Source organism: Ipomoea triloba, chromosome 14 (genome assembly GCF_003576645.1).
Source record: "Ipomoea triloba cultivar NCNSP0323 chromosome 14, ASM357664v1".
Taxonomy (NCBI): domain Eukaryota; kingdom Viridiplantae; phylum Streptophyta; class Magnoliopsida; order Solanales; family Convolvulaceae; genus Ipomoea; species Ipomoea triloba.
Window position 1 is genome coordinate 23,297,784 of NC_044929.1, and position 26,562 is coordinate 23,324,345.

A 26,562-nucleotide genomic window follows, 5' to 3' on the forward strand; every position below is an offset into this window, starting at 1 on the left:
TAAATTTAAAATCTTGTAATTATCATGTTAACTGTCGGATCAACTTAGTTGGAAGCTGACCAAACCTTGAAGCATAGAATCTCAAACATAGGTAAGAAACTAAATATTGGAAAATATTTTTTTTAAATAATAATAGAGCGGAGGGCAAAATGGTAAATTCACTCAAAAACTAAGCACCTATATAAAGGGCATCGCAAGCCGGAGGAGTTTAAATTGGAAACTAAACTAAAATCAGGCATAAGGCTTCCCATCAGCGAGGAAGTGAGTGAGTGAGTGAGAGAGAGAGAAGATCAACGAATTTCCGGCGACATTTTCTCACCGTCCGGCAGATTTCTTAACGCAGTATAGTTTACATACACTCATTGTATATACTGATATCGACATTCATACATCCATATATATAGAGAGAGAGAAAGAGAGAGAGAGTGAGTGCGAAAAAGTGAAGGGCGATATATGGCATCGGAGCTGATCTACCGAGGTCAGGAGTCCCAGCCGGTGACGGACGCGTACACCCCGAAGCCGCCGAAACCGTGGCTGAGTTTGAATCGGTCGATCAGTTACATACTGCGTGAGCAGCGTCTGGTTTTCCTTTTCGCCGGAATGGCCATCGCCACCTTCATCTTCGCCCTACTCCCCTCGTCTAATCCTCCTTACACTCAGGGCTACGACTCGATCTCCGCCTCGCATTTTCCTTCCCAATCGGCTCAGCCTCACCGCCTCATGTATCAGAAGCGTATTAGATTCGAGGCGTTCAATTCTGGCGGGAAGATTCCGCTGGGGCTGCAACGGAAGGGTTTGAGGATCGTGGTGACAGGTGGGGCCGGCTTTGTGGGGAGCCATCTGGTGGACCGTCTGATCGCCAGAGGCGACAGCGTGATCGTCGTCGATAACTTCTTCACCGGCCGGAAGGATAACGTGATGCACCATTTCGGAAACCCCAGGTTCGAGCTCATCCGACACGACGTCGTAGAGCCTCTTCTGTTAGAAGTGGACCAGATCTACCACCTCGCTTGCCCCGCATCGCCCGTTCACTACAAGCACAACCCCGTCAAGACTATCATATCCTTTCAATTATTTATAATCTCCACTCCCATTTCTGTTTTAATTTTTTATTAATAAATTAAAAATCCCGTCTTGACACAACATTACAATAATCCTTAATTCTCTTGGTGATTGATTTTGGGCGCTTCACAAGACAAATGTGGTGGGAACTCTGAACATGCTGGGATTGGCCAAGAGAGTGGGCGCGCGGTTTTTGCTAACAAGTACCAGTGAGGTGTACGGTGATCCTTTGCAGCACCCTCAGAAGGAAACTTACTGGGGAAACGTCAATCCTATTGGTGAGTAGAACAAGCATGATGATGATGATGATGGTAGATACTGTAAACTGGGTGGTGCAGTTTAATCATTAATGTTAGTTCATTCTTTTATCTGTGGATCAAACTGTCCTCTAATGTATGTCTGAGATTATATATACTTTGTTGGGAAATGGTGTCAGGTGTTAGAAGTTGCTACGATGAAGGGAAGCGTACTGCAGAAACACTGACCATGGACTACCACAGAGCTGCTGGTGTTGAGGTTAGATTAGTCGTTTCTTGTCGGAAGTTGAGACTACATTTGTTTATGACTATGATGTTACTATATATGCAGTCATGCAGTGCAGTATTGATGATGATTATGTATGATGTTACACGTACTGTATTTTTCCTGTTTAATGAAATCAACCCAAAACTATATTGTGTTAGGTGAGGATTGCCAGGATATTCAACACATACGGTCCCCGAATGTGCATTGATGATGGTCGTGTTGTCAGCAACTTTGTTGCTCAGGTGATGTTTTTTCTCTTCTTTTTATTGCAAAGTTGATTTAGTAGCTAATTAAGGATTGGTTAAATGTAGGCCTTAAGGAAGGAGCCAATGACAGTTTATGGTGACGGGAAGCAGACAAGAAGTTTCCAATTTGTTTCAGATTTGGTAAGTCATTTATCATTTATCAAGGTCTATTGTCTGATAGAGATGCTTTATTTAAATCGAGACCCCGGTTATTTTACTATTAATTGCTTGATTTTGTGGCTTTGTATTCGAATTCAAATGTCATGTGTGCCTTTACTTCAAAAGATATCTGTTTCTGTTATTATTTTTGAAAGTGTTTCCTGTATGTGCAATGACATTATTGCATTCCTTGTTTCTGGACCAGTAATGCACTTTGAAACTGTTGGCACCTTTTGTTTGAATGGAACTTCAAAGTTCAAGCCCTTTGACCACGAAGTTGTTGTTTTCTATAGATTACTTGTGTATTGAATGCCACTAGCGAGGATCAAGAATCAGAAAAAATGATGGTTTCATTACCTGAGGTTTTCTGATTTAGAATTTTCATTATGTCCACTGCCCGGCCAGTTTTGACCACGTATGCTATTCTTCTTTGTTTTTGGTTTTTGGTTATAGCTGTTTTCTGCACACCTTGTGTTAGTTCATGCATAAAGCTGGAGTCTTTATACATTTAATGTTCGGTCAAGGTTTTGTCTTTTGGAGTGGGTAAGCTCCAAAGCACCCTAGGCCAAAGAAGCAGCAAGAAGGGTGGTTATGAAGAACAAATTAAAGATAAGTCTAATGCATGTATGTGTTGGTTCTTTCTTTTTCATTTTAAGGTTGAGGGACTAATACGCTTGATGGAAGGAGATCATGTAGGACCTTTTAATCTTGGGAACCCCGGTGAATTCACAATGCTGGAACTCGCTAAGGTAAATGCTCATATCATATCCACCCGACTTTAAGTTGAACCCAAATTAGTCTTATAATGGTTGGTTAGAATGATACACATTGAACATCGTTTTTGGGCAGGTGGTCCAAGAAACCATTGATGCAAATGCTCAGATAGAATTCAGGCCCAACACAGAGGATGATCCTCACATGAGACAGCCTGATATCTCCAAGGCCAAAGAACTGCTTGGGTGGGAACCCAAAGTGGCCCTTAGGAAGGGTCTGCCTATGATGGTACAGGACTTCAGGCAGCGCATCTTTGCTGACCAAAAAGACGACTCTACTACTTCTTTCATACGCACACCATAGCTTCTCAGAACATCATATTTCTTCATCAGTTGGCAGAGCCCAGAGCCATAGCTCACCTTCCCACTCCATTTTTGAACAATGGACTATTTATCATAATCATAATTCTTTGATTCATGTTGGTTCTAGTTGAGTTACATGTGAATTTTGAAATGTTATTTTAGTTCTAGGGGATGAGATTCTTTAATTCATTTTTTGCCAATTATATTGATTTTACAGAATAGATATCAATCTCTAGCATGAGCAGCTTTTCGACAAATGACCACAATACAAAAACACACCATAGCCTAGCAAGAAGGCAGTCTGGAAATAGACTAAAGTCACTAAACACTGCTAGCTACAAATGAAGAAAAGACAGATGAATTTCTATCAACCTTATTTCGTCCAAGGATTCGAGTTTCAGTTTAGACAGCCTCAATACTCCCTGCTTCATTGATGTCAAATGAAGGTACGAGGTGAAGCTCTTCCCTGGTACAATGATATCTATTTCAATTTACTGCGGCCCCTGCACATACTGTCACTGGGGCAGTGCTGGTTTGTCTAGCAGAGCTGTATTTCTTGGTGATGAATCTGATGTTTAAGCAAAGGAACATCAATGCATTAACCGGTGAAGGAACATAAAGCGAAATAATAGCAAAAGAAGTGTCCTAATAGCTCAAGTTTATGATGCATTACCTGAAGAAATCTCTCCACATCAGCTCATACATCAGCCAGTTTGGTCCAGTGCCACCGCTACCACCATCTTTCAGGTTAGCGGCAACAGGAAATTTTCTGCAGACCACGAGATAATGCTCTGTTAGAAACATAGCAGATAATGCTATAGAAAAGAATAACCAAATCTATCGTTATTTGGTCACCTTAATGTACACTTTTTCAACTCATCAAACATAGACCGAGGGGAGAGGCATCCCATAGCGAGCCAGGGAGATATTTTGCAGGAAAAGTTTGCACCGTAGATGCTATCATTTCCACCAGTTTGGTTTCCTTGATTCGCTTGCTCTTGGCATTCAGCTGCAAACTTCTTAACTCTCTGCAAGGCTTGGCTCTCTCCTCCAATAAGGGAAGCATTAGCAGCAGGCTTTCCATTCTGCAAGGAAATTCAAATCACACTTGCAACTACAGACACACAAGAAATCTCAAGAACACATAATGCCCATATGCAACTATGAACAACACTTCCAACACACATTTCCCTAATAAAACCACACAAGACATAATTGGTGACCAGGGAAACCCGCCTTATGACTCTAGCCAGCAAAGGACAAACCAGCCTAGGTTGCTATAGCTTAATGGCTCAAACTAGGAAGGGTAATTCATAGCTTACATGCTCAAACCAGGAAGGTCAATTGAAATGAACTGAGGATCGAATCATCCTTTTTTTTTTCGAATACTACTGCCTCTATTACATTACATTGTAGTATTGTAGTATCTGTTCCTACATAGAGTATAGAAGTTCACCTGGCCAGAAGGATTGAGACCCAAATCAACCAAAGATGGGATTTCTCCAGGCTCAACATCTCCTCTAGCTGGCATTCCCCTTAGCTGATCCAAAGCTTCAATGGTCTTCCTAACCTCCAAGTTCTGAACTTTTTCCTTAAACCCACCATAGGTTGTGGGCATTTCTTCAAGTTTGAAAGGCAAATCATCAACATGATACAATGTGCTTCCCCAGAAGAATTTCACATCAATCCCCTCATTCTTCATCACAGTCTCCATCTTGTCTTCGGACTTAATCTCATCGTGAGAAATTTCGCGGTGGGCATACACCGCCTCGGCGCCGACGGCCTTTGCCAGCTCGACGAGCACCGTCTCCGGCTTCCCAACTCTGACGACGAGATCAGACCCACGCGCCTGCAAGCTCTTCCGGAGGTCTGTAACTGATTCAATCACGAAGGCGGCGCGGTAGGGGCCGGTTTTGTCGAATCCGGATGAGGATTTTCCGTAGTCTCGGGGGTCAAAGCAGTAAACGGGCAAGACCGACATGGATTCATTGTTGGCGGCGTTGAGGCACTCGTTGTCGTGGACGCGGAGGTCGTTGCGGAACCAGACGATGGAGGCGCGGCGGAGGGCGGCGGCGTTGGAGGGGTCGGAGGGGCGGAGAGGGTTGAGAGAGAGGGGGCTGTGGAGAGGGGTTGCAGAAATTGTGGATTTCAGGAGCGGTTTTGTCGGGGAGAGAGAGGCGGCGAGGGAGAGACGGGAGAGAGAGGAGATTTGGGAAGGGATTTTGATTTTGTTGGGGTGGGGAGAGATTTTGGGAGGGTTGAGGAAATGGGTAGGGAGGATTGTGGATAAAGATAGGGAGATAGATGCAATGGGAGGTGAAGGTGTAGCAATGGCGGCTACTACTGCCAACTGGGTTTGCTCTTCTGCTTCTTCATTTTCATGGGATGGAATCTTTTTAGGATCCATTTTGGAGAAATCTTTGGAGAAGAAGAAGAAGATTCAGTTGAGAGGATGATAAAGCCAATGCGATGGGTGGTGGCTCCTCCTCCTCCTCTCAAGGTAGTTGGGCTTCCTCTTACTGCCCTGTTTTGTGTGGTGTGTGAACTTGAAGAGAGTTTGGTGAGGATGACATTATATATACATAATTTATATGCATTTTTATTTTGTTGTGACGAGAGAAATTTGAAGATGTGCACTAGATAAATTTCGTATTCTAATTGATAAAGGATTATAAGGTCATAAAGCAATTACACCAATGGATTTTAGTGGGTTTTTGAAACAGTGCACTAAAAAAAAAAAAGACATGATTTTTTGTTGATGTAAGATAGGATTTTTGGAGAAATTTTACTCTTGCAAGTGATAGATTATTGTGGGATCCACATTTTGAGAAAGAGAAACAAAGCTCTTTGTCTGACAGCGTAAAGGAGCACCCAGGCTACACGCTTCCACATTTTGAGAAATGGAAACAAAGCTCTTCGTCTGACAGCGTAAAGGAGATGTAGGCGCCCAGGCTACACATGTCCACATTTTGAGAAAGGTAAACAAAGCTCTTCGTTTGACAGCGTAAAGGAGACGCAAGCACCCAGGCTACACGCGTCGTCCACATTTTGAGAAAGGGAAACAAAGTTCTTCGTCTGACAGCGTAAAGGAGACGCAAGCGCCCAGGCTATGCACGTCAGCTGGCAAGTTACTTGCTTAGCCCTTTTTTTTTTTTTCTTCCTAATTTCGTGTTAGATTTTCTTTTTTCTTTTTCTCCTTTTTTTTCCCCCTCTTCTCACTCTCATTTGGCACCTAAAAAACTAGACTATTGTGATTGCTCTAAGATTCAAACCTGTGACTTTATGATTACAAGTTTGTATCCTTTGTCAAGCTAAGATAACCCCTTTTGGTTGTATCGGGTGGTGTACAAAACTAATCCAAATCTAGATTAAATTATATCCGCACTAATGCACTATTGTAAAACTAATCCAAATTAAGCCACCTCACAAACTCTGTCAATAAAAAGTCTAATTCAACTATTCACTAATGTGTAACTAACTCAGCTCAATTTGCTTCCACAAACTCTTTTTCAAAGAAAATTTGACTTAGTCACTTAGAACATTCTGAAACGAATTCACTGACTTTTATTAAAAGAGAGTCTAATTCAAAACTCTTTAACATAACACACATTTAAAAGATATTTATGTATGAGATGTTCATATTATTGTGCACTATATTTCATATTGCATACATACACACATATATTAATCGTCATTTTTTAGTTTATAAGGAGTAAATAAAACGAAACGAGTAGGAATTTGGAAATGGGGTGTTGGTGAAACGAATCGCCCCATTTCTGTTATCTTCTGTCCATGACTCCATGATGAGTTAGAGTACATTAATATGATTCACAAATAATTTATAATACTGCACAGTATAATAGTCCAATAATAAAATAGTAAATTGACAACTAATTGCCAATGTGATGATACTCGGCAAGAATTGACCAAATTAAGATACAATCAATCAGTCAAACCAGCTAGCAAGCAAGCAGAGGATCTTGGGCATAACATGATCCCACATAGTATAAATTAGGACACACGTCACACAAAGTGTTCTTTCTTCTTCTTCTTCTTTTTTCTTCATTTTTTTGTGGACAAAATCTGGAATGAGTCATTTTTTCTATCAAAGCTATATGCCTATATACATGTCAAGTCACGGAATGTTAAATGGCTTTACATGCATTTTCCATTGAAGTGGTGAGGGCGTTTGGTTCTTCAATAATTCATGCAAATTATGGAGCGGTGGAAAACCACAGTCATTGCAGGTGTGGGCGAGGCCTGACAACGTTCAATACGCCTCTTGCAGTCACCTGGTGAGATCATACAACAAACAAAGTTCAGATTTTGTTGAAGAAGATGCAACTCAACTGCTAGAAACCCGGCTCTGCTTGGGATATTTACCTCGAAGAAAGAATTGAAGTTGAGGCGCAAAAGAAAACGCCTCAGGAATGGCGCTCTTTGGCTCCCGGCAAGCCTGCTACTTCGCAGTATAGTGTATAAGGAGTTTGATTTTTTGTTAAATTCCTGAAGAATTTCAGCAAGCAATGTGTGCCGTCAGAAGAAAAGAAAACTAGGCGCATGGTATAATTACATGAAAATGTGATACAGGACCATTGATAAAGAATGTGCAAGTATAGGTGTCACAATCATTTTATTTGAGCCAAGTCATACCTCGGCGATATGCTCTAGCTCATCAGTATTTCCACTGTCTTCCTGATTCTCCATCTTCCAGCAAAATTGCAAACAAAGTTTCATTATGCCATCCAGAATCCTCGAGACAGAACCAATATCCAAGAAAGATTGTGAAATTAATGCAGCCAGGTACCTGCAAGTCAACCATGTACATATTGTGGGGGTGTGGTGAGCATTAAACTAAAATCAGAATTCACTACATTATAAGCATATTCTTATATTTGCCCCATAACCTTAAGCTTTCCTCTTTACTTACTCTTGATGGAAGCCCACAAGTTCTGTGAAATCATGAGAATTCTGAATGTGAGACTGCAAAACGTTCCACTGAGATTCTATAACGTCCACCTGGGAAATTAAAGAAATGTCAAATAGGCATGCTATGATTTCTATTTCATAATGATAGCATACATCATTTGCATACAATATCCGTGTAAAGCATGTACCACAATGAAGTTAGAAATCACACAGATTACCTGAATATAGAACTGAAGATTTTTTATCAAGAAAGCCATATGCTCTCTTACATGCCACATTGGTCTAATATGTTGTCGTCGATGTTGTGATGCTGGGGATTTTGAATGGTCATTGCGGTGCTTAGCAAATTCTGAGTGATCTCGATGCATGGAAGAAGCCCATGATTTTTCCAGTTCCATTTGTGTCCGCTTAAGTCGGAGCAAGTACTGGAAAATTCGTTGGTATCTAGAGAAAATTGTTATTAGAACACAACTTTCACAAACCTTAGCAGTGTGTATGGATGGTATAAGGTTAAATCAGGAAAAAATGTGTTTCACCTTAAGACTTTGTTAAACCCTAAAGCCCGTTTATAGATAAGCCCATTAGGGTTTCCTCTATTTTGTATAAGTAGTGATAGTCTGTACAGTTCTACTATTTTGAGATATATGAATACACATTATTCTCTCAAGATTCACATGGTATTAGAGCCTAAACCCTAGGACCCAATCCCCGCCGCCGCCGCCGTCGCCGCCGCCGCCGTCGCCGCCGCTGCCTCGCCGGAAGTCCAGCAGATCGCGAACTGATTCACGTTCCAACTTCGGCCTCGTGGTTTTTTCTCCAATCTGACACCACAGGTCCCTCAGGAACGTCTTCGCGAGCATTCTGGTCCAACTCCGGTCGCCGTTCGCCGCCGCACGCGCCGCCGCCGCCGCCGGGAAGTCCAGGAGTTTTCCGGCCATATCTCCTTCCTCCGATCTCCGATTGAGCTGCCGTTGCCACCATTGGACTCGGATTGAGGAGACGCATCTCCTAGTGTCGCTCGTTTCCGCTGCCGTCGCCGGTCACCGCCACCGTCCGCCGCCGTCGACTTTTCCGGCGAACCGACCAGTTCTTCAAAACAGTGTATTCCCTTCTTTGTTTTACCTATTATGGCATCATCTACACATTCCTTTACTTCCTACCCTATTATTACGGTTGATAAGTTAGTTGGGGGTGAGAACTATGCATCATGGGCTGCATCTGTTAAATTGTGGTTTAAGGGGCAAGGAGTGTCTGAACATTTAGATATGAAGGGTGCAGATGTTAAAGAAAAGAAGGATGAGTGGGAGAAGGTCGATGCCTTATTGACAAACATGTTATGGCAGTCAATTGACCCTAAGCTCCATAACATTTATAAGGCTTATGAGACTTGTTATGAGGTGTGGAACAAAGCGAAGAGTTTATACACCAATGATGTTCAGGGTCTCTATTCACTAGTCACGAAATTCGCAAATGTTCTTAATCATCGTGGAGTTGCTGATTCGAATATGTCTGAATACTTAGGCCAGGTTGAAGCTATACAACAGGAATTCCATAATCTCATGTCACATAAGAAGGATGCTGATGAGCACATTAAGCAGTATGACAAGTTCTTTATGGTGTTTGCTCTGGCTAGCCTTAGTCCTGACCTTGCACATGTTCGTGATCAGATTTTGGCTAGCCCTACTGTACCCACATTGAATGAGACTGCTGCTAGACTACTCCGAGTTGCATCTGCTCCTCCTGTTGAGCCCATTGGAGATTCTTCTGTTTTAGTCTCTCGAACAGCAGAGAAGGAGCTGTCTGGACATACCAGTAACGATGGTGGTCGTCGTGGTGTCCGTAGATGTGAGTACTGTAACAAGGTAGGGCACACCAAGGATCGCTGCTGGAAGCTGCATGGCAAGCCCTCACGTTCTGTCAATATGGTGCAGACCACTGGTTCAGAGACTCAGGCTCACAGTAGTTCTGCCCCAAATGACTATGAAGAGTACCTCCGGTTTAAAGCCTCCCGAGAAGCCACTACCACATCTTCCTCCAATACTGGTACCTCCTCTCTCGTTTGTCTCTCTCATTCCAGTACTCCTAATACTTGGATACTGGATTCAGGTGCCTGAGATCATATTTCTAGTAATGTCTCGCTTATGTCTAATGTTTCTCATTCTAAAACTTTACCCATGATTACTTTAGCAAATGGTCACCAAACTCCAGCTGTTGGTGTTGGCCAGGCTTCACCCATTCCCTCTTTCCCTTTAGAGTCTGTGTTATATGTGCCCAATAGTCCTTTCAACCTTATTTCTGTGAGTAAAATCACCCGTACCCATAACTGCTCTATAACCTTTTGTGCTGATTCGGTTGTTGTGCAGGATCGCAGTACGGGGAAGGTGATTGGCACAGGGCTTGAGTCACAGGGTCTTTACTACATGCGAGGGGGTGTTGTTGCCAGTGCATCCACAGATCCACCTTTGCTTATCCATAGTCGTCTTGGTCATCCGAGTCCATCCAAACTTCATCGGATGGTTCCGGGTATCTCTGTTGAGCCATCCAAACTTAATCGGATGGTTCCGGGTATCTCTGTTGAGTCTTTAGATTGCGAGCGGATGGTTCCGGGTATCTCTGTTGAGTCTTTAGATTGCGAGTCGTGGGTTCCGGGTATCTCTGTTGAGTCTTTAGATTGCGAGTCGTGTCATCTTGGAAAGCAATCCCGTAAGTCTTTTCCAAGAAGAGTCAATAATCGGGCTATGTCCCTCTTTGATTTAGTGCATACAGATATTTGGGGTCCTTATCGAGTCAATTCTACCTTAGGTTTTCATTATTTTGTTACCTTTATTGATGATTATTCACGTTGTACTTGGGTTTTTCTAATGAGAAATCGTTCTGAGTTGTTTAAAATCTTTCAGAATTTCTGCAATGAAATACAAACCCAATTTGGTACTCACATTCGTGTTTTACGTAGTGACAATTGCAAAGAGTATTTATCTGCTCCTTTCCAAACCTTTATGCAATCCAAAGAGTATTTATCTGCTCCTTTCCAAACCTTTATGCAATCTCGAGAGTATTTATCTGCTCCTTTCCAAACCTTTATGCAATCTCGGGGTATGTTATCTGCTCCTTTCCAAACCTTTATGCAATCTCGGGGTATGTTACACCAAAAGTCCTGTGCTTACACACAATCTCGGGGTATGTTACACCAAAAGTCCTGTGCTTACACACCTCAGCAAAACGGGGTTGCTGAGAGAAAAAATAGGCATACACCTCAGCAAAACGGGGTTGCTGAGAGAAAAAATAGGCATCTGGTAGAAATTGCTCGTACTATGATATTGCATTATCATGTTCCCTCTCATTTTTAGGCTGATGCTATCCTTACTGCATGTTATTTGATCAATCGCATGCCATCCTCTGTTTTAAACAACCTTACCCCATACTCTATTGTATATCCTTCTGTTAATCTTTTTCCTCTTCCTCCTCGGGTTTTTGGGTGTGTTTGTTTTGTCCATAACATGACACCAGGGCGGTCAAAGATGGATCCTAAAGCCGTTAAGTGTATGTTTTTGGGCTATTCCAGGCTACAAAAGGGTTATAGGTGTTATTCTCCGTCACTCAAAAGGCACTTTGTGTCTGCTGATGTCACCTTTATTGAGTCATCCCCTTTCTTCCAGCCTTCTCCAAAAGACACCGGTCGAGAAGTCCTTCATATTCCTTACCTTGGTCCTCCAGCTAATCCTCCAGCTGCCCAACGTTCTGATCCTCCACCTGATCCTCCAGCTGCTCCTAACCCCCCCCCCCTTTAGGTTTATCATCGCCGTCCTCGCACTACACCGGCTGAGACTCCTGTTGACTCACCCAGCCAATCTGATCCTCCTGCTACGGTTCTACCAATTCCACTGGAATCTGTCACTGATCCAACTGAGGCACCCACTGATCTTCGTAGAGGTACACGTTCTACTCGTAATCCCCATCCCATGTATACCTTCTTGAGCTATCACCGTGTGTCTTCCCCATACTATGCCTTCCTGTCTCATCTGTCTTCTGTGCATATACCCAAGACTACTAGTGAGGCTCTCTCAGATCCAGGTTGGTGCCAAGCCATGTTGACAGAAATGGAGGCTCTTCAATCCAGTGGCACTTGGGAGTTGGTACCTCTCCCTATGGGTAAGACTGTTGTTGGATGTCGATGGATTTATACTGTGAAGGTGGGCCCTGGTGGTAAGATTGATCGCCTTAAAGCAAGGCTGGTGGCTAAAGACTATACCCAGATCTTTGGTTTGGATTATACTGATACTTTTTCTCCTGTAGCTAAGATTGCATCAGTCCGCTTGTTGTTGTCTCTGGCTGCCATTAATCATTGGGACCTACACCAGTTGGATATCAAGAATGCTTTCCTCCATGGCGATCTTAAAGAGGAAGTTTATATGGAGCAACCACCTGGGTTTGTTGCTCAGGTGGAGTCTTCTGGCTTGGTTTGTAAGCTTCGCCGCTCTTTGTATGGTTTAAAGTAGTCTCCACGAGCTTGGTTTGGGAGATTTAGCTCAGTGGTGTGTGAGTTTGGTATGGTTCGAAGTGAAGTTGATCATTCTGTGTTCTATCGCCATTCTAGTGGGAAATGCATATATCTTGTTGTGTATGTAGATGACATTGTTATTACAGGAAGTGATCAAGAAGGCATATCCAAGCTGAAAGAGTATCTCTTCAGTCGATTCCAGACTAAGGACTTGGGCAAGCTGAAATATTTTCTTGGTATTGAAGTAGCTCAGTCTCACAGTGGTATAGTTATCTCTCAAAGGAAGTATGCTTTGGATATTCTAGAAGAAACTGGTTTGTTGGATTGTAGACCTGTGGATAATCCAATGGATCCAAATGTTAAACTTCTACCAGGNACACACCTCAGCAAAACGGGGTTGCTGAGAGAAAAAATAGGCATCTGGTAGAAATTGCTCGTACTATGATATTGCATTATCATGTTCCCTCTCATTTTTAGGCTGATGCTATCCTTACTGCATGTTATTTGATCAATCGCATGCCATCCTCTGTTTTAAACAACCTTACCCCATACTCTATTGTATATCCTTCTGTTAATCTTTTTCCTCTTCCTCCTCGGGTTTTTGGGTGTGTTTGTTTTGTCCATAACATGACACCAGGGCGGTCAAAGATGGATCCTAAAGCCGTTAAGTGTATGTTTTTGGGCTATTCCAGGCTACAAAAGGGTTATAGGTGTTATTCTCCGTCACTCAAAAGGCACTTTGTGTCTGCTGATGTCACCTTTATTGAGTCATCCCCTTTCTTCCAGCCTTCTCCAAAAGACACCGGTCGAGAAGTCCTTCATATTCCTTACCTTGGTCCTCCAGCTAATCCTCCAGCTGCCCAACGTTCTGATCCTCCACCTGATCCTCCAGCTGCTCCTAACCCCCCCCCCCTTTAGGTTTATCATCGCCGTCCTCGCACTACACCGGCTGAGACTCCTGTTGACTCACCCAGCCAATCTGATCCTCCTGCTACGGTTCTACCAATTCCACTGGAATCTGTCACTGATCCAACTGAGGCACCCACTGATCTTCGTAGAGGTACACGTTCTACTCGTAATCCCCATCCCATGTATACCTTCTTGAGCTATCACCGTGTGTCTTCCCCATACTATGCCTTCCTGTCTCATCTGTCTTCTGTGCATATACCCAAGACTACTAGTGAGGCTCTCTCAGATCCAGGTTGGTGCCAAGCCATGTTGACAGAAATGGAGGCTCTTCAATCCAGTGGCACTTGGGAGTTGGTACCTCTCCCTATGGGTAAGACTGTTGTTGGATGTCGATGGATTTATACTGTGAAGGTGGGCCCTGGTGGTAAGATTGATCGCCTTAAAGCAAGGCTGGTGGCTAAAGACTATACCCAGATCTTTGGTTTGGATTATACTGATACTTTTTCTCCTGTAGCTAAGATTGCATCAGTCCGCTTGTTGTTGTCTCTGGCTGCCATTAATCATTGGGACCTACACCAGTTGGATATCAAGAATGCTTTCCTCCATGGCGATCTTAAAGAGGAAGTTTATATGGAGCAACCACCTGGGTTTGTTGCTCAGGTGGAGTCTTCTGGCTTGGTTTGTAAGCTTCGCCGCTCTTTGTATGGTTTAAAGTAGTCTCCACGAGCTTGGTTTGGGAGATTTAGCTCAGTGGTGTGTGAGTTTGGTATGGTTCGAAGTGAAGTTGATCATTCTGTGTTCTATCGCCATTCTAGTGGGAAATGCATATATCTTGTTGTGTATGTAGATGACATTGTTATTACAGGAAGTGATCAAGAAGGCATATCCAAGCTGAAAGAGTATCTCTTCAGTCGATTCCAGACTAAGGACTTGGGCAAGCTGAAATATTTTCTTGGTATTGAAGTAGCTCAGTCTCACAGTGGTATAGTTATCTCTCAAAGGAAGTATGCTTTGGATATTCTAGAAGAAACTGGTTTGTTGGATTGTAGACCTGTGGATAATCCAATGGATCCAAATGTTAAACTTCTACCAGGACAGGGGGAGCCATTGCCTAACCGAGAGAGATACAGGAGACTAATCGGGAAATTGAATTATCTCACAATCACTCGACCAGACATTTCCTTTGCAGTCAGTGTATTAAGTCAGTTCCTTGAAAGTCCTTGTGATACGCATTGGGATGCTGCTGTTCGGGTTCTGAGGTAGATCAAAAGAGCCCCAGGGCAAGGTTTACTGTATGAAGATAGAGGACATGCTCAAGTTGTGGGATATTCTGATGCAGATTGGGCTGGTTGTCCTTTTGACCGACGATCTACCTCAGGTTACTGTGTACTCATTGGTGGTAATCTTATATCTTGGAAGAGTAAGAAACAAGATGTTGTTGCTAGATCCAGTGCTGAAGCTGAATACCNACACACCTCAGCAAAACGGGGTTGCTGAGAGAAAAAATAGGCATCTGGTAGAAATTGCTCGTACTATGATATTGCATTATCATGTTCCCTCTCATTTTTAGGCTGATGCTATCCTTACTGCATGTTATTTGATCAATCGCATGCCATCCTCTGTTTTAAACAACCTTACCCCATACTCTATTGTATATCCTTCTGTTAATCTTTTTCCTCTTCCTCCTCGGGTTTTTGGGTGTGTTTGTTTTGTCCATAACATGACACCAGGGCGGTCAAAGATGGATCCTAAAGCCGTTAAGTGTATGTTTTTGGGCTATTCCAGGCTACAAAAGGGTTATAGGTGTTATTCTCCGTCACTCAAAAGGCACTTTGTGTCTGCTGATGTCACCTTTATTGAGTCATCCCCTTTCTTCCAGCCTTCTCCAAAAGACACCGGTCGAGAAGTCCTTCATATTCCTTACCTTGGTCCTCCAGCTAATCCTCCAGCTGCCCAACGTTCTGATCCTCCACCTGATCCTCCAGCTGCTCCTAACCCCCCCCCCCTTTAGGTTTATCATCGCCGTCCTCGCACTACACCGGCTGAGACTCCTGTTGACTCACCCAGCCAATCTGATCCTCCTGCTACGGTTCTACCAATTCCACTGGAATCTGTCACTGATCCAACTGAGGCACCCACTGATCTTCGTAGAGGTACACGTTCTACTCGTAATCCCCATCCCATGTATACCTTCTTGAGCTATCACCGTGTGTCTTCCCCATACTATGCCTTCCTGTCTCATCTGTCTTCTGTGCATATACCCAAGACTACTAGTGAGGCTCTCTCAGATCCAGGTTGGTGCCAAGCCATGTTGACAGAAATGGAGGCTCTTCAATCCAGTGGCACTTGGGAGTTGGTACCTCTCCCTATGGGTAAGACTGTTGTTGGATGTCGATGGATTTATACTGTGAAGGTGGGCCCTGGTGGTAAGATTGATCGCCTTAAAGCAAGGCTGGTGGCTAAAGACTATACCCAGATCTTTGGTTTGGATTATACTGATACTTTTTCTCCTGTAGCTAAGATTGCATCAGTCCGCTTGTTGTTGTCTCTGGCTGCCATTAATCATTGGGACCTACACCAGTTGGATATCAAGAATGCTTTCCTCCATGGCGATCTTAAAGAGGAAGTTTATATGGAGCAACCACCTGGGTTTGTTGCTCAGGTGGAGTCTTCTGGCTTGGTTTGTAAGCTTCGCCGCTCTTTGTATGGTTTAAAGTAGTCTCCACGAGCTTGGTTTGGGAGATTTAGCTCAGTGGTGTGTGAGTTTGGTATGGTTCGAAGTGAAGTTGATCATTCTGTGTTCTATCGCCATTCTAGTGGGAAATGCATATATCTTGTTGTGTATGTAGATGACATTGTTATTACAGGAAGTGATCAAGAAGGCATATCCAAGCTGAAAGAGTATCTCTTCAGTCGATTCCAGACTAAGGACTTGGGCAAGCTGAAATATTTTCTTGGTATTGAAGTAGCTCAGTCTCACAGTGGTATAGTTATCTCTCAAAGGAAGTATGCTTTGGATATTCTAGAAGAAACTGGTTTGTTGGATTGTAGACCTGTGGATAATCCAATGGATCCAAATGTTAAACTTCTACCAGGACAGGGGGAGCCATTGCCTAACCGAGAGAGATACAGGAGACTAATCGGGAAATTGAATTATCTCACAATCACTCGACCAGACATTTCCTTTGCAGTCAGTGTATTAAGTCAGTTCCTTGAAAGTCCTTGTGATACGCATTGGGATGCTGCTGTTCGGGTTCTGAGGTAGATCAAAAGAGCCCCAGGGCAAGGTTTACTGTATGAAGATAGAGGACATGCTCAAGTTGTGGGATATTCTGATGCAGATTGGGCTGGTTGTCCTTTTGACCGACGATCTACCTCAGGTTACTGTGTACTCATTGGTGGTAATCTTATATCTTGGAAGAGTAAGAAACAAGATGTTGTTGCTAGATCCAGTGCTGAAGCTGAATACCGTGCTATGGCTCTTGTCACGTGTGAGTTGATATGGCTGAAGCATTTACTTCAAGAGTTACAGTGTGGCCAAGTAGCTCAAATGACTTTAATATGTGACAACTAAGCAGCTCTTCATATTGCCTCAAATCCAGTCTTTCATGAGAGGACTAAACATATTGAAGTTGACTGCCACTTTATCAGGGAGAAAATTGTGTCTGGGAGTATCAAGACTAGCTTTGTCAACTCTGCAGATCAGTTGGCTGTTATCCTAACAAAGTCTCTTAGGGCTCCTAGAGTTAGGCATATTTGTAACAAGCTTGGAGCATATGATCTATACTCTCCAGCTTGAGGGGGAGTGTTAAACCCTAAAGCCCGTTTATAGATAAGCCCATTAGGGTTTCCTCTATTTTGTATAAGTAGTGATAGTCTGTACAGTTCTACTATTTTGAGATATATGAATACACATTATTCTCTCAAGATTCACAGACTTCACAAAGTAGAAAATAAAATGAAATAGAGGTGCTTGGTCTTACTTTGAGAGGACTTCCTGTGTAATGAACAACTGCAATGGCCATTCAACAGAATATTCAAGTGAAATGCCATCCCATCCATCAAGGGACATCTCCAAAGAACCATCAGTTTGCCCTCCCAAATCCCCATCAGCATTTACATTTGCCTTTGGCAAATCAAGTTGTGCCGATTTGAGAGGAATTCCAAAAGAAGGAACCCTAGAGTTGGAAAACAGAAGGTTTCTTTGAGCAACAATCTTGAAAAACATCTCCACTCAGAAATTATGAAATTTTAAGCAGAAGCTAACCGCAAAGACACTCTAGAAAAGTATTTGTCCTCTTCTCCAATAGTCTTAAGTGCAGCCTGCATAGCAGTTATCCTTGTTACAATTTTGCAGCTAGATCCAGCAATTATAATTGGGGAAACATATTGATGAAAAAGCCAGGAAATAGCAAAAATAAACGATATGTCAATATTAAAGTCAGTAATCACAAAGGCCAGAAATCTTTGATAATCATTCAAATTACTTGTCAATCCTTTTTCCAAGACATGCATCAGAGGTAAGTGGTCTAGAAAATGCACCTACCAGTTGGAAGGGGGCCATAAGATCAGCTTCTGCAGTAGATTGGCGAGGTGGTAAACGCATGAGCTGGCGACTCTCCTCAAGGAAACTCTGGCAGATTAGTGCACAATATTTTAGCAACCAATGGATTGCTTACTAAGAACTATATGAGTAGTTAAGAATATTACTTACCTGGAAGAAATCACCTTTCGCTAAAAGAAAATAGTCTTTAAGGGCTTTTAAGTGGCCATTTAAATCCGCACGTACAACTACAAGCTGCAAAATTAAAGGAAATTTTACAGGGTTATCCAAAAAAGAGATAGGTATTAAGTTTTGCAAATTGGCACCTGCCAAAGATGACTAGCGGCAATTGCTTTAATTGAGTCAATAGCAGTTTCAAATGATCTTTTGTGGAACTCTGATGACTCCTACACAAGGTAACCAACATTTTAGCCTAAGCACACAAAAAACACAAGAATAAAAGTCATTACTACAACAATAGAAAATCCTTCAAAAAAATGGCAATCAAATATGGACATCTAGCTTTCAGGAGGCCAAGATACTGTTTGCAAAATCAGCTGGGTTAGTCTATAAGACCTTTAAGTCTTGAAGCAAGGATTCAATCTTATCAGCCTCAGACTGTGGGAGTAAATCTTCTCCAACTGACTGAACATCCACTGAGTTCTTCTGGGAAGAAATCTTCTCAGTGAATTCTTGGCTCTTTTGTGAACCTCTTTGTGTCTGCTGATGTGATACTACACTATCAAATTGAAAAGTAGGACTAGGATTTCGAAGAACCCTGACAGCCTTTCCAGCAAAACAAATAGACTCTCCAACACCCATGGGAATATAATCTGGAAGCATATCCTGTAAAAATAAAAAAAATAAAAAAAAAAAGATTTAAATGCACGAAATTTCAGATGTTTTAGGTGCAACAAATAGCAGGCTGGATGAAAAAGAGTAGTCATGACTGTCTGATCAAGATTTGATATTTAACATTAGAAATTTCTATGCCAACACTTATGTAATAGAAGCAAGTTTTTACTCAATGTTTGGGAAATCACAGAGTTTTCTATAACCAAATATATAATAAATCCTCTATTTGAGTTTTCCAATCACAATTATATCTTCCCTTATATTCAAAAAGAAAAAGAAACACAGGGTGACAACAATCACCAAAATATATACCAGAATATTATTGAAACAGAAGCTATTAAATAAAACAATGCAATCTTAAGATACCAGTGAGATATGGAAGCCCAAGTGCCAATCAGATAGAGAAACATCACTAGTTGACAAGTGTGCCAACTTCTCAAGCACATCTGAACCTGAGTCTGTCTCTGAATCCTTGTCATCCTGCCTGAAAAGAAAAATACAGCTATACATATATGCCTACAACTCCTTGATAAATAGATAAAGCAACAATTACTGCAACTTGTACATCCTAGAATAACCACTGAAAAGGGCTGTGAAATCCATAGCATGCTACTCACATAATCTAAGAAAAAAGGGGCAAAGCTGCAACCCATATGCAACAAAAGAAAAAAAAAATTCTCTCAACAAAATTTTAAGGCATAACAAAATTTAATAAAGTAAAAGAATGGAAATACAGAAATCACCTTCAAGGGTGAACATTACCTTCCAATAAAAAATTCTCTGTATGGGTCATGAAGAATCCCATATACCATCCAAGACATAAGTTGATTATACATGACTTGATGCCCATGCCAAAGAAGCCTACAATTCAAGTGAAAGAGGGAATCGGTGTGAACATAAAATTCAGAGAAAAAATTTCAAAAGAGACTTGGAAATTTTGAACTAAAAGGAGGGAAGTAAGAAAGATATGGACGTAACAAGTCATCACAACATAAAAGGAAAAGGGTCAAATATGCCCTCATACTTTTAGCAAAAAGAGCAATTAGGTATCTTAACTAAAATAAAATAAAAAAAAAAAAAAAGAGGCTTTGAACTTCCAATTTTGTGTAACTGAAGTTATAAACTCACAATTTCAGCAACTAGGTTCCAATCTTGACATAATGACGACAATCCATTTAAATATATTGACTTGCCTAATAATTTTAATCTTGACAAAAAGATAACAGTCAATATATTTAACCAAATTGTTATCATTTGGTGAAAAATTGGAACCTAATTGCATAAAATTGGGAGGTCAAAGCCTTAATTACATTTTTTAGTTGAGGTACCCAATTGCACTTTCGCTAAAAGTAGAAGGGCACATTCAACCATTTTCCCTAACATAAATGCAGTAGAAGTTTATACCTTTGAATGCATGTCTGCAATTCTGGAATGCCACAGTGACACCGTTTGTGCAGAAGATTGAGAAGCTTCCCTCCACAAGCACCATTGCGCTCAATCTCCAAAATGAGCTCATGAAGAGGAGGCAAAAGGACAAAGAACTAAAAGTGAAAATGCATTAATTAGTGAATGAATTCATGGAGAGGGGTGTTTAAAGAAAAATTCTAGAACAATGTATTTGAAATTTACTTATTAAAATTCCAAAAATGGGACACTTAACAGCAGGCGTGCAATTATGCTACAAATATATGTCATAAATCGACATGAAAGCAAACAACTTTGAATTTGTAAACATATAATTCCAAAAGCATGCACACAGATATGTTATATGTGCTTTGCCTTGCTTCATCATTCTACAGAAATTCCATATTTTGTGGCAAGGAATCCAATAACTGACCTTATTGAGACCGTGGGTAAGCGTTGCTAAAATAGGTAATGAATCAGACAGGAATTTCTGCTCAATATGCAGAACAGCAGACCTATAAACTGACAACACCTCAACAATTCCATTGGCAATGGCTCTCCTGTATACACTCTGTTTCTCTTTTTTCCCTTTTGACAGTTCAGAAGCTCTAGCCAATGGCGATTCATTGCTGGACCTAATCCAGCTCAAATTACGTGACTTAGTTGCAAACCTATCAAGCTCCCGGTAATAAAAACCTAGTGCAATTATCTTCTCAATTACATCCCTGCATCAAGAGTGAAGTCGACCAAATAAAAATTGGATATAAAGTAAGAATGGACAGATTGTTAACTCAGAGATCTGTTTAAGAAATAAGTGTACCTTTCACTGGGTTGGATGAAGGAGAGATCAGGAGCGAGTACAAAGGTAGGCTCTTCAGCAATAGGCGTGTCAGGGGACAACTGAACACGAAGTGATTGCTGGTGCTCTCTTTTATCAATGATGAGATCTCCAGTATAACCTAATAGGGCCAATAAGAGTTCGTGCAGCATTGTGCTAGACTTCCAACCGTCTTCTTTCTGCAGTGTCTCACTCACCCCAGTACTGAATAAATTTAAACAGTGCTCAGTTTCAAGGCAAACTATCAAAGTATGCATATTGTTTTATAGTTCAAACTCATTTATAATTTATTTTCAGATCCCAAGTAGTGTAATTCAAAGAAAAAATATCTTAGCAACCATAAAAACAAACCATATTGGATTCATTGATAAAAACAGTATGGAGTTTCATAAAATTCCATCCAAGGTAATCACAGGATTCATATCTCATACAAAATGCTGAGAGACCAAAAAGTTGTATCCCATTTAGGCATTCATACAAGCACCTATAATGCAACCTTATCGCGATAAAACTTCTATGCCCATTTCAATTTAATGGAGAATATACACAATGCTACAACTCATATTACAGCTGAAGCAGTATACCTTCACATACACAAGCCGGGTGCAATTTTTCCAGCTCCATCGTCAAATTTGAACTTCTAAGTGCCACGATTTGAGTGAATTCCCAAAAGGTTTTCATACCATGGTGGGCAGTGGTCTCAGCCCGCGTACGGCGAACGAACTGCTGAGTTCTGAAGAGGACTCGCTGATTCGCTAACTGCTTGCTAAAGGTCCTTCCCTGTAAAGCCTGAAGGGGTAGAATTGCAGAAGGCGAAGCACTGAAGGTCTGAAGGCTGAAGCGATGGCGGTCTGAAACTTTAATCGAGGGTGGAGCTGTGGAGGGTGAGAGAGCAGAGCTGAGTTTTTTTCCCCAAAACGTTGTCGTTGTATTTAAATTTTTTTCAAACAATACACACAAGGTTGCAAAAAAAATACACACAACTGACACAATACTAATTAAATCTCAAAAAATACACAAATGACGTGGTTTTGATTAATGAAAATAAACGGTTGAAACGGCTCCCTTTCACGCCATTTAACTCTGTGTATAGCATATTTAGTTTCATTTTATATACACTGCAGTTTCCATTCAACACAATTACAATTCTTTTTCGATTTAACTACAGTTTCATTCAATATAACTACAGTTTCATTGGATAATATACACTCAAATATATGAAATTGTTATTCAGTTTCATTTTATATACACTGCAGTTTCATTTCAACACAACTACAGTTTCATTTTGAATAACTACAGTTTCATTTAATAATATAAAAATAAATGTGAGGCAGTATCTTTTAAGATAAACTGTTCTTTCATTTATGGAGTCCCGTTAAGACTTCCACGACAACTATTTCTTTACTTAATAAAACTGCGACATTTTGAGACCATAGTCCACCGTATAATGAATGCTTTGTTGTTGTGTGTCAAAATAGGCCCTATTCCAGCACAGTCATTTTGCAAAATTTGAGATTGTTGCTATTGTGACCCAACTCACTAGGCCTTTGGTTGGGCTCTAGAGCTTAACATGGGCTGAAGGGTTACATGGCTTAGTGGATCATGGATGCAATATTACGACTAGGGAAGCCGTCTGTATATTAGTGCTCTGGCCTGTCGCAATGTTGATGTTGTTATATATATAGATATGTTTTATTAATATATTATTGTTTTTATGTGGTTGCAAATAAATTATAGTTGAACAAATTTAGGTTACGGTCCTATCAAATTCATAGCAACATCACTATAAACGGTGCAATATTATAAGCAAAAATAAGGACACGTAATATGATAACATGTAGGTTGGCCTCAACACATGTCCGGTTGCTATTGAAGCCATAGCTTCCTAGTTCCTATTACATAACCAATATCTTTGACTTTGTCTTGTTGCGAACAACAAATTAGTCTATTTAAACAACTCTTACAACTTTAGGATGGAGAAAGTAAATCATACTTACATAATAATATTAACAATATGAACATATTTGTACATCTACAACAAGTTAAATCCATAATTTACATTGCAGCTATTATTAAAATAAAACATAAATTTATTTTAGATATTTGTCTAGTTGTACTTTAAACACAATCTAAACAAACTTTCAAGTGTATTATATTGTTCACAAATAATAATAATAATAATAATAATAATAACAATAATAATAATAATAATAACAACAACAATTTCTATCAGCCACACCAATTTCAGAAAGAGATTCAATCGCAAGAGATTGGTGCAACATAAAGCAGTGATCATGTAATCTACAAATATATATATATATATATATATATATATATGGCTGACAATTGGGGAGTTGGGAGAACTGATAAGGACTTGATGGAAAGGTTTTTGGAATTTATTTGGCACCAATGAATATCTCCCAGGTCTATAACCTCATCATTCAAATAAAAGTAAAATACTACCAGAATTTAGCATAGTTGGTTCATCACCTAATTTAGAGGTTATGACGGGAGGCGACAATATGGGATTCAAATCCACTATAAACAACATGTATATAAAAAATAAAATAAAAATAAAAAAAGACCCAAAGGTCTAACTATACTGACGATATTAGGATCACCTAAATTTAAAAAAATAAAAACAAAACAATAAAATATATTTTCTATAAAAAATTAAAATAATTGTTTCAAAGTATAATGTTGTGTATAGATTGAAATAGCAACACGCACCTCAAAGCACTGAGAAAGTGGGGAGTAAGATAATGTAATGTTATGATATGATTAACATTGAGAGAATCATGAAGGGCGGTGGCGCGTCCCTTGCGGTTTCAGAAAGGGTATGCACTCATCCTTAAATTATTGATAAAGTTAGACCACAATCATATATCATATATGCTCCGTTAATTATTTTATATAATATAATAATATTTGTGTTGGGAATTGATATGTCGCTGCGTGACGATCGGACGTTAATTTGATATCGGAGCATATGTACGAGGTGGCACATGGGAAACATTATTCCCTTCGGACTCCCGTGTAAACTGCACCACCCATAATGGGACGTAACTGATAACTCCAACAACTTGTCCGGTTGGCCGAGGTTCTACCCAACTCCTAAGGTGGCCAAACGCACTTATATGATTTTTAACAACAATTAAAAATGGTACGTTTAATGAAAATAATGCTGCAGATTAAAGATGCCTTCTGAAGATGATGATTAGAGATGCTATCCACCTCAAGCATTGGTTCTTTTAGGTGTGTATGGCATATCGAAGATAGAAATTTTTGGTCGGATGAGATGTCTTACCATTTGCATTTTCTAAGAAGGAAAACTTAACTCATATTTTTTTTTAAATATTACTGATTCTATTATAATGTAATATCTATTCATACATAATTTTTTAACCTATTGAAACACAAAGAGTCCATGTCCCCACTGAAGTTTAAAAAGTATATGAGAACTGTTGGTTTTATGGCGGCGCCAACACGTAAAAATGGAGAAATAACGAAGTAAAAACACAAGAACAATTTGACAGAATAAATGCATTTTGCATTAAAATCAGAACCCTTTACAATGTGACCATGGGTATTTATACAATATTAATGAGAATGAAATAAGGAAGAAATCAACAAATTTAACTTTAAAAAGCTACTTCAACAGTTAAACTGCTTAAATCGCCATAAATACTGCCTAATATAAATTATGAAAGAATCCCACCGAATCCTTGGGCTCGCCGCCTTCGAGTGCCACACTCAGTTGGGTACCGCGACCATACTACCTACATCAATTGGGTTGCTCGGGCATTCGTACCTGACCCATCAATGAAAAAAGGAAGTCGATCGGCAAGTTCTAAATACAGGAGTCTCCAGGTACCCTACTCAGGGTATTCATCAAGAACTTTATCTTATACTAGTTGATCAAAGATGTGGTGAGTGCTTCACATCCTTATTTAATAACATGATTCTTACATATCTTAACGATATTATTATGATATGTATAACGAATCATGTTCAACAATTCTAGAAACAAAATCGCCATTTGATGATAGTGCAATATATGCTTAAAACACAAATATTTGCGTGGACTGAATGATAGCACACACGATGATTATGACATCATAAACCTCTACGTTCATGAAATTTATGATATCTTTGCAATTAAAAAAATAGAGAAAGAAACCGCCATTGACGAGAACGGGCCCAGTTCCTGTAAACCCACAAAACAAAGAATCTAGCGGTCGCACTCTGCCTCTCAACGCCTATATAAATGCACGCTTATTTCTCCAGAATCCTCACTCCTCCAACCCTAGAGACCAAACTAAAGAGACAACAGGTTTCGGCTCGCCGCAGCGGGAGAGAGTAAAGCCATAGCTAAACCTTCCGCCGCGGCACCACCGTCAATTCTCCGATGGCTCGTTCTATCTCCAACGCCAAGTTCGTCTCTGCTTTTGTGCTGGACAAAGTCTCTGTTTCCAGGTATATTTAAGTATTGGCGTTATTAGATCAAGAAAACAGGGGATTTCATGAATTGGTTTATGAAACGTTTGGATGATTTGTTTTAATGCAGGAGCTATAAGGCGGCGGCAGCGGCGGCGCAGGGGTCTGTTTCCGGCGTAGCAGGGAGGAGCAACGCGATGCTGAAGAAAGGAGGGGATGAATCGGGGAAGAGCACCACCTCCTGGATTCCGGATCCCGTGACCGGATACTACAGACCGGAGAGCCACGCTAACGAGGTCGACGCTGCCGAGCTGCGTCAGATGCTCTTGAAGAACACCACTAGACGACATTAAACCACATATTTACTACATTCCTAATACTATGTTGTTCCACTGATATGATGTTTACTTCCTTTCCTAGCAACCCCGCCCAGACATATACTGGTTCCGGGAAAGAATAGAATGGATATGTGTTTCTTTTTCTTTTCTCCGGCTTCTTAATAGAATTACCTAATACCTACTGCCTAGCATTTGATGAAAACAGATTCTTCAATTCCATGTAGAGTTGTTTGAAGAATAAACAGGAACAGTAAAGAACCAAACAACTGCAAACTACATACGCAATTCTAATAATACTAACAGAGAAACAGAGATTCTTACCGCAGAAGCTAATAATAATACAATCAGAGAAACAGAGATTCTTACAATGTTCAGCAACTGGAACAGAATTTGCAGTTTCTAACAGTAACGCCATTGAAGCTGGTGGGCCTGTCACAAGAAGACAAAAGCAATCGTTTAGTCCGGGCTATGGGCCTAATGGGCCAGTGAGGACTTGGACCATGGAACCATCACACGGCCCAAAACTCTTATGTTATTATCCACTGAGAAGGCAGGAATTGGGTGGGCCGGTTAAGGCCCAAATTAAAATATGCGTTACTTTAGCGCATGATAGCACGTGGTGTGGAAAAAAAGAAAGCATGCACTGCCATGTTTACCAATTACCAAACGGCAGCATTAAAGGGGCGGTGGTTGCACAAAACGAGATTGTACTGACGTCTTATCTGCAAAATCTACGAGACTGTG

At 40.8% G+C, this 26,562-nt stretch overlaps 5 protein-coding genes across 6 annotated transcripts; 2 read left to right on the forward strand and 3 right to left on the reverse strand.

Annotated features, from left to right (window-relative positions):
• Positions 1-257: 257 nt before the first annotated feature.
• Positions 258-3,182, forward strand: LOC116004279 (UDP-glucuronic acid decarboxylase 2-like). 2 transcript variants are annotated; one of them, XM_031244254.1, is made up of 7 exons: positions 258-1,059; positions 1,193-1,340; positions 1,499-1,578; positions 1,746-1,829; positions 1,899-1,973; positions 2,516-2,740; positions 2,841-3,182. In XM_031244254.1, exons 1-7 carry the CDS (start codon positions 454-456, stop codon positions 3,066-3,068), a joined length of 1,446 nt encoding a protein of 481 aa, XP_031100114.1. In that variant the 5' UTR covers positions 258-453; the 3' UTR covers positions 3,069-3,182. The 2 variants fall into 2 exon arrangements, with proteins under 2 accessions (XP_031100114.1, XP_031100115.1); XM_031244255.1 differs by having other exon boundaries at positions 2,648-2,740.
• Positions 3,183-3,242: 60 nt separating this feature from the next.
• LOC116004281 (blue-light photoreceptor PHR2-like) lies at positions 3,243-5,610 on the reverse strand. Its single transcript, XM_031244256.1, has 4 exons — positions 4,524-5,610; positions 3,923-4,152; positions 3,741-3,836; positions 3,243-3,635 (listed from the first exon to the last, which is right to left on the reverse strand). Exons 1-4 carry the CDS (start codon positions 5,472-5,474, stop codon positions 3,554-3,556), a joined length of 1,359 nt encoding a protein of 452 aa, XP_031100116.1. The 5' UTR covers positions 5,475-5,610; the 3' UTR covers positions 3,243-3,553.
• Positions 5,611-6,927: 1,317 nt separating this feature from the next.
• On the reverse strand, positions 6,928-21,902 carry LOC116004278 (gamma-tubulin complex component 4). The gene is made up of 17 exons (XM_031244253.1): positions 21,628-21,902; positions 21,026-21,247; positions 20,639-20,930; positions 20,206-20,342; positions 19,564-19,662; positions 19,168-19,285; positions 18,523-18,792; positions 18,273-18,353; positions 18,118-18,201; positions 17,950-18,036; positions 17,671-17,726; positions 17,387-17,581; positions 8,215-8,440; positions 7,998-8,086; positions 7,721-7,874; positions 7,451-7,573; positions 6,928-7,359 (listed from the first exon to the last, which is right to left on the reverse strand). Exons 2-17 carry the CDS (start codon positions 21,193-21,195, stop codon positions 7,306-7,308), a joined length of 2,235 nt encoding a protein of 744 aa, XP_031100113.1. The 5' UTR covers positions 21,196-21,247; positions 21,628-21,902; the 3' UTR covers positions 6,928-7,305.
• LOC116004139 lies at positions 21,608-26,562 on the reverse strand. The gene is made up of 3 exons (XM_031244069.1): positions 26,482-26,562; positions 26,185-26,247; positions 21,608-21,918 (listed from the first exon to the last, which is right to left on the reverse strand). Exons 1-3 carry the CDS (start codon positions 26,492-26,494, stop codon positions 21,608-21,610), a joined length of 387 nt encoding a protein of 128 aa, XP_031099929.1. The 5' UTR covers positions 26,495-26,562.
• Positions 25,328-26,020, forward strand: LOC116004283 (protein SENESCENCE-ASSOCIATED GENE 21, mitochondrial-like). The gene is made up of 2 exons (XM_031244259.1): positions 25,328-25,519; positions 25,611-26,020. The coding sequence occupies exons 1-2, from the start codon at positions 25,452-25,454 to the stop codon at positions 25,831-25,833; spliced, it is 291 nt and encodes a 96-aa protein (XP_031100119.1). The 5' UTR covers positions 25,328-25,451; the 3' UTR covers positions 25,834-26,020.